A 7,500-nucleotide genomic window follows, 5' to 3' on the forward strand; every position below is an offset into this window, starting at 1 on the left:
AATGCTAATGAGCCAGTGTAAAAACAGCACCAATGAACCCATGTCAGAAAAGGTAATCGAGGCGTCTCAGTTGTTAACTAGCATGTCACACTCATTAGTAAAAGATGACAGATGAAAACCAGCCTGTCTCAGAAGAACACAAACATCAGCAGAGTTAGATGATATATAGAGAACATCAGCAGAGTTAGATGATATAGATGATATATAGAGTATTATAGTGATAGTTTCTCTAGTAGTTGAGCACGAGTCTAAGCTGCTCAGTGAGTGTTTAGATATTAATGAACATATTCCAGAGGATTGGTAACTCTCAGGTGGGCTGTTGTTGTCCCAGTGACGAGGCAGAGTTCCTGTGGCGTTTGGCTCGAGCGTCTCGCGATCTGGCTTTACTGTCCCGCATCAGCGCCGAGGAGAAGAAGCGGCTCACGTATGAGGCCTTCGACTTCGCCAGCAAAGCTCTGGAGAAAAACCAGTCTTCCTTTGCAGCTCACAAAGTACAGCTTCATTCTCTCTGTAAACGAGTATTGCAGTGTTAGAGCCGATGTTTGACTCGATGTCTGTCGTCTGCAGTGGTTCGCCATTTGCCTCAGTGATGTTGGGGATTATGAAGGGATCAAAGTCAAAATAGGAAATTCCTACATCATTAGAGAGCATTTGGAGGTAAGATGTTCATTGGATTAAAGCATCAGAGTTCACCACTGAACGAATGAAACTTCTTTAACGCTCATTTCTACAGCGAGCAATCGAGCTCAACCCTAAAGATGCGACGTCTATCCATATTCTTGGTTACTGGTGAGTTAGTTCTGATATAAACACATATTTGCTCATCATATTGAACCCTTCAGTAACAGTGACGTCTCCTCCTCGCAGGTGTTTTGCGTTTGCTGAATTACCGTGGTACCAGCGGAAAGTTGCAGCCGTTATTTTTGCGTCGCCTCCGACAGCCACTTATGAAGATGTCAGTGAAATCAATAATAATTATGGGGTTTTCAGTGTTGGAAATGTTATTTTGTTTGAGCCTATATTATATAGACTCTTCATTTAGCTGTGAAACTAAACATGTTTCGTCTCCATCAGGCTTTGGCGTTTTTCCTGAAAGCTGAAGAAGGTCCCGTATGATATAAACACAAGCACCTTCATGTTTGTTTTTTATTTATTTACATGTGACTGATACAACTTTAACAGTTTAATATTTCAATTTAGTTGACCCAAATTTCTACAGCAAGAACCTGCTGATGCTGGGAAAGACGTACGTGATGCTGAGAGACGTCCAGCGAGCGGCGCTGTGGCTTACGAGAGCGCGAGACTATCCTGCAGTCACAGAGGAAGACAAACAGGTTCATAAACACATTCATCAGTCATATTTCTCTGTCATATCGTCATCAGAGGCGTAATGTTCACGTTTGACCCAATGCAGGTCCATAAGGAAGCGCTGGAGCTTCTGAAGAAACTCAACGGATGAGTCCTGCTGTTCTCCAACCCAGAGATGCCTTAATTGTGCTTTTTAATGACTCACAGTTGATTTGTGTACGATGGAGATTTACTATTGACTATTTTAGACTCTTTCACGTCTGACATTAACAGAAGCCGAACGGGGGACGACATCTAGGCATTAAAGCGGCCTGTAATTCACCACTACTGCTGTATTTCTGTGTGTTAGCTGGATCTTCTGACAGACCTGATGTGAGTCCACAGATACGACTGCTCAGTTTAGACGGTTTGATTATTGTAAACTAGAATGAGGATATTCAAGCAGTAAAACCTTTAAATCCTTCAGTTTACCTTAGCTTTTCTCACAGAACAATTCATCATCCAAATTGTTTTGTAAGGATTTTGGGAACAATTTTAACTCTGGCATATTTGTGTATTCTTTGTGCAAATGAAATAAAGCTAAATAAACTAGAATAAATATAAAACATTAACACATTTAATGTATGAAAAATCCAAATAAATCCCACTTGAAGAACACGAGAGACACCCGAGTTTGTTTGAACTCATATATTTTAATATGAAATATTTATGGACACAGTTTTCCTCCCCTGACGGTCAAAGGCCACAGAAATAATGAAGTGCTTCGAGCACAACGGACTTCATCTGCTGAGCGAAGCCTTTCTGAGCATGTGCAGATTCTGATGAATACTAAAGTGCCAACAGCAATACTGTCCAGAGCCGATCCTGATGAGTGATATGTGAGACAGCTGTCTGTCTAGAGGAGCCCAGTCATCTCTCACTCGCAGGCAGCCATGCAAGCGCTTAACAATAAAACTTAATGTCCAACAACACAAAAAAAGAGAAAAACCCCAGGCACCTGATCAAACTCTACAATCATTCTGTAAAAGCTCTATAAAACTAGAGCCATAAGTTTGAGTTCTACTATAAAATCCTCTCTAATGTTTTTTTTTTTCCAGGTTCATTTAAAAAACCCGCCAAATGAATAAACCAAAGCGTTGTGTATAGATATCAGCATTGAAAAGATCAGAGAAGCTCGAACGCTTGCATATTCATGGGGAATCATGTTATGAAGATCGCTAAATGAGGTCTTAAGATCAAGATTTGGTTTAAAATGACAAAATAGCTTATTTACATTGGTAATCGTCTGTGCAAGTTTCATGGTTTTGTTTTACTTGGCTGATGCGTCGCCGTAAAGGGCAAAGACGTTCATCACTCTTGACCGAACCCTTCCGTCTCCTCGATGGCGAAGAGCAGCTTCTCCTTCAGCTGTTCGAAGCTCTTATAGGGAGGCAGATCCAGCCTGTTAAAGCTGAGAACAGAAGAGCGAGTGAGACGTGAACGTGACGTCAGCTTCCTAACATCATCATGACACTCACCAGGTGTGACTCCGCGGCAGCCACGTCTCCTTGCCCACCTTCTCAATGCAGAACTTCTGCGGCCCGTTGCTCCCTAGAGGATGAAGCATCAGAGGGATGAGAACAAACCGAGTCCTTTACAGCCGTTCTGATCTGAGCGTGTGTTTATCTGGAGGATCTGTGTTTATCTGGAGGATCTGAGCGTGTGTTTATCTGGAGGATCTGTGTGTGTGTTTATCTGGAGGATCTGTGTTTATCTGGAGGATCTGTGTTTATCTGGAGGATCTGTGTTTATCTGGAGGATCTGTGTTTATCTGGAGGATCTGTGTTTATCTGGAGGATCTGTGTTTATCTGGAGGATCTGTGTTTATCTGGAGGATCTGTGTTTATCTGGAGGATCTGAGCGTGTGTTTATCTGGAGGATCTGTGTTTATCTGGAGGATCTGTGTTTATCTGGAGGATCTGTGTTTATCTGGAGGATCTGAGCGTGTGTTTATCTGGAGGATCTGAGCGTGTGTTTATCTGGAGGATCTGTGTTTATCTGGAGGATCTGTGTTTATCTGGAGGATCTGTGTTTATCTGGAGGATTTGTGTTTATCTGGAGGATCTGTGTTTATCTGGAGGATCTGAGCGTGTGTTTATCTGGAGGATCTGTGTTTATCTGGAGGATCTGTGTTTATCTGGAGGATCTGTGTTTATCTGGAGGATTTGTGTTTATCTGGAGGATCTGTGTTTATCTGGAGGATCTGAGCGTGTGATTATCTGGAGGATCTGTGTTTATCTGGAGGATCTGAGCGTGTGATTATCTGGAGGATCTGTGTTTATCTGGAGGATCTGAGCGTGTGTTTATCTGGAGGATCTGTGTTTATCTGGAGGATCTGAGCGTGTGTTTATCTGGAGGATCTGTGTTTATCTGGAGGATCTGAGCGTGTGATTATCTGGAGGATCTGTGTTTATCTGGAGGATCTGAGCGTGTGATTATCTGGAGGATCTGTGTTTATCTGGAGGATCTGAGCGTGTGATTATCTGGAGGATCTGTGTTTATCTGGAGGATCTGAGCGTGTGTTTATCTGGAGGATCTGAGCGTGTGTTTATCTGGAGGATCTGTGTTTATCTGGAGGATCTGAGCGTGTGTTTATCTGGAGGATCTGAGCGTGTGTTTATCTGGAGGATCTGTGTTTATCTGGAGGATCTGAGCGTGTGTTTATCTGGAGGATCTGTGTTTATCTGGAGGATCTGAGCGTGTGTTTATCTGGAGGATCTGTGTTTATCTGGAGGATCTGTGTTTATCTGGAGGATCTGAGCGTGTGATTATCTGGAGGATCTGTGTTTATCTGGAGGATCTGAGCGTGTGATTATCTGGAGGATCTGTGTTTATCTGGAGGATCTGAGCGTGTGTTTATCTGGAGGATCTGAGCGTGTGATTATCTGGAGGATCTGTGTTTATCTGGAGGATCTGAGCGTGTGATTATCTGGAGGATCTGTGTTTATCTGGAGGATCTGAGCGTGTGTTTATCTGGAGGATCTGAGCGTGTGTTTATCTGGAGGATCTGTGTTTATCTGGAGGATCTGAGCGTGTGTTTATCTGGAGGATCTGAGCGTGTGATTATCTGGAGGATCTGTGTTTATCTGGAGGATCTGAGCGTGTGTTTATCTGGAGGATCTGAGCGTGTGTTTATCTGGAGGATCTGTGTTTATCTGGAGGATCTGAGCGTGTGTTTATCTGGAGGATCTGTGTTTATCTGGAGGATCTGTGTGTGTGTTTATCTGGAGGATCTGTGTTTATCTGGAGGATCTGTGTTTATCTGGAGGATCTGTGTTTATCTGGAGGATCTGTGTTTATCTGGAGGATCTGTGTTTATCTGGAGGATCTGTGTTTATCTGGAGGATCTGAGCGTGTGTTTATCTGGAGGATCTGAGCGTGTGTTTATCTGGAGGATCTGAGCGTGTGTTTATCTGGAGGATCTGAGCGTGTGTTTTCTGAAGCACGGACACACACCCATGAGCTCAGCGAAGCCGCCCAATGGAAGCCTGCAGGTTCCCGTCACGAACTGCATCAGACGCAGACGCACCTCGTTGTCCACCTCCTTCACCAGCTGCACACAAACACACCACACACACACTCAACACGATTCACACATGACCAGACCTGGGAAACGCTGACGTTCAGACTGTTAAACACGACTTGTGGAAACAACTAAAGGCAGAAATCGCTACTTCAACATCCTGATCACTGGCATGGATAAAGAACAGGGAAAATGATCCACGTTTAAATCACGTCTAATATAAATATAAACGAGGATGGAAGAAAAAAAGGACAGAAAAAGTTTGTTTACAGTTAATGTGTCAGATAGAGAAATCATCCCACACACACACACACACATACATACATATACATATATATATATATATATATAAAAATCACGTTAATTATGATGTTGATTTACCATCTTTTTTCCGGAATATAAGTCATGCTTTTTTAATCATCTGAAATGTACCGGAACTTATTGCAAAATGATTAATAAAATGCAAGTGACGTCAAGCACATAAAACATGCAAAAGCAAACATTGTATTTATTCTGAATGAAAGAAGAACATGAGCGCAAGTTTAATTGTAAAGTGCATTTCACGAACACGACTAGTTTCACTTTAAACACATTCGTTTAGGCATGCCGTTCATAATACACATCATTTATAATGATGAATGCCACTATAATTTGTTTGTTTTATACTTATATTTTTCATTCCTGTTCTGAATACAGTTGGACTGAAAAGATTTGTTGTGGAGTGATAGGAATTAAAATACAGGTTTATATTGTTTATAATGATTGTAAACATTCTGTTTTATTTACTGCTATTTTACATTATTTCTGAATGCGAATCCCTCAACAAATGCAATTTGGGTGCAATTTATATTTTGGGAAAATACAGTAGTTAATTAATATAATATTAATGCATTATCAGGGCTCGAAATTAACTTTTTTACTTGGTAGCACTGGTGCTCCCAACTTCAAAAAGTTAGGAGCACCAGCAAAAATTTAGGAGCACCCACCAAAAATTAAGGAGCACCACAACTACAAATTATATATTAACAAATTTTATTTCATCCTGTGGCCAAGATTTGAAATTTGGTCTTCTGGCTCTATATCATCTCACCCCGATGATATTGGCACATGATTTGTCATTTGACATAAATTTAGTGAAGGCAAGCTCTTCTTTGGCGATGGTGTATGCGGTGTTATATTCATAGACAGTATGGTTATATTTGACGTATCCTGCCGATTAAAAGCCTTAATAATTGAACCTGATTGTTTGCCACACACCTGTCCCTGCATTTTTTGCTTGGCACTTGGCACTCTATTGCTATTAATATGCTGTATTAATCTTTGTTAATCTTAGTTAATAAAAATACAGCTGTTCATTGTTCATTAATGTTACTTCACAGTGCATTAACTGTTAAAAAAAAAAAAATCAATAATGTAGCCTATAGGCTATTAGTAGCCCAAATGTTGAAATTAACATTAACAATGGTTAACAAATTAACAAAGTGCAGTTTTTTTAATAGTACAACTGTGTTAACTAGAATTTAATAAGTGGAACATTATTGTAAAGTGGTACCGATTTGTTACACCGATTCAGACGTCTCGTGAGTGTGTTGGACAGATCAGTTGTTTTAACCATTCATTAAAGTGAATCGGTTCAAATGAGTCATTAGTTCGCGAATCGGAGTGTCATTAGTGGAAGTGTAGCATACGGCAAGCGTTGTGTGATTATCCCGGTAGTTTATTTTTTAGCACAATTCACACTCCACGGTAATTTAGGAGAAAAAAAAAATCTCCGAATGCTCCACGTGAAACTTCGGTCTTCCGCCCTTTTTCTATCGTGTCAAATGATTTTGATTAATATGCGCGAGGGAGAGAGAGCAAGACAGCGCTCGTGTTGTTTGAAGACGTGAGAGTGCGCGCGCGCGGCCGGGGCTTTCTCTCGTCAAGCGCAGCAGTCACTCACGCACCGATCAAAGGCTTTGGCGGCCGCCAAAAAAAATCAATGCAGGAAAAACCCCGGGATTGGTTATATAACGTTGGATAGAATGACGGCCCGGCCATCGCGTATCAGCGCACATAAGGTACACACTGTGAAGTAATTTGCAAACGTTTTTTTTAGAGAAATTAAAACAGGTCGCAGCACAACCATTATTTGCACTCGCACAAATGCTCCCAAATATATTTTTAGGTCGCACAGATTAAATTTCAGGAGCATATGCGACCAAAATGGTCGCAATTTCGAGCCTTGATTATTAATATCGTTGTTTATTTACTTTTCCCATAAAGGATCATTTTTAAAATGTTCAACAAAAATGTTGAAGAATTTTGTCCGAGACAAATATGAATGTGAAACACTGTAAACGTCTCAGGTGAGTTAGGGTTAGAAGAGAAACTTGCGTTCGCACCTGCCAGAACCAGATGATCTGTTTGCTGTTGCGTGTGTAGTGACGATACACTGTGTTCCTCTGCCAGTCCTGCAGATCCACCTCCTGCATGCCACACAGCATCACCTGCACACACACACACACACACACGTCACAGAGCGGCTCTGCGGTCGGACGGGGGAAACCCTGACTCCTAAACCCTGACCCCTGACCTCCAGCTCCTTCTCGTCGAAGTACTGCAGCCACTGCAGCGGCACCACCTCGTTG

The 7,500-nt window shown here is 41.6% G+C and overlaps 2 protein-coding genes across 2 annotated transcripts in view; one reads left to right on the forward strand and one right to left on the reverse strand.

Annotated features, from left to right (window-relative positions):
• rmdn1 (regulator of microtubule dynamics 1) overlaps positions 1–1,963 on the forward strand; it is a 3,247-nt gene extending 1,284 nt beyond the window's left edge. Inside the window, exons 4-10 of the mRNA XM_084398126.1 lie at positions 332–491; positions 568–657; positions 734–789; positions 868–955; positions 1,075–1,105; positions 1,201–1,334; positions 1,415–1,963. Of these exons, the coding sequence (XP_084254252.1) occupies positions 332–491; positions 568–657; positions 734–789; positions 868–955; positions 1,075–1,105; positions 1,201–1,334; positions 1,415–1,459 (604 nt within the window). The 3' untranslated portion in view covers positions 1,460–1,963. The remainder of the gene's footprint in view (positions 1–331; positions 492–567; positions 658–733; positions 790–867; positions 956–1,074; positions 1,106–1,200; positions 1,335–1,414) is intronic.
• Positions 1,964–1,980: 17 nt separating this feature from the next.
• The window catches only part of wwp1 (WW domain containing E3 ubiquitin protein ligase 1), a 19,218-nt gene continuing 13,698 nt past the window's right edge, over positions 1,981–7,500 (reverse strand). The window contains exons 21-25 of the mRNA XM_084398117.1: positions 7,446–7,500; positions 7,255–7,359; positions 4,804–4,900; positions 2,826–2,898; positions 1,981–2,758 (exon numbers count right to left, since the gene is read on the reverse strand). The exon at positions 7,446–7,500 is cut by the window's right edge and continues 66 nt beyond it. Of these exons, the coding sequence (XP_084254243.1) occupies positions 2,659–2,758; positions 2,826–2,898; positions 4,804–4,900; positions 7,255–7,359; positions 7,446–7,500 (430 nt within the window). The 3' untranslated portion in view covers positions 1,981–2,658. The remainder of the gene's footprint in view (positions 2,759–2,825; positions 2,899–4,803; positions 4,901–7,254; positions 7,360–7,445) is intronic.

This window comes from Rutilus rutilus, assembly GCF_951802725.1.
Source record: "Rutilus rutilus genome assembly, chromosome: 24".
Taxonomy (NCBI): Eukaryota; Metazoa; Chordata; class Actinopteri; order Cypriniformes; family Leuciscidae; genus Rutilus; species Rutilus rutilus.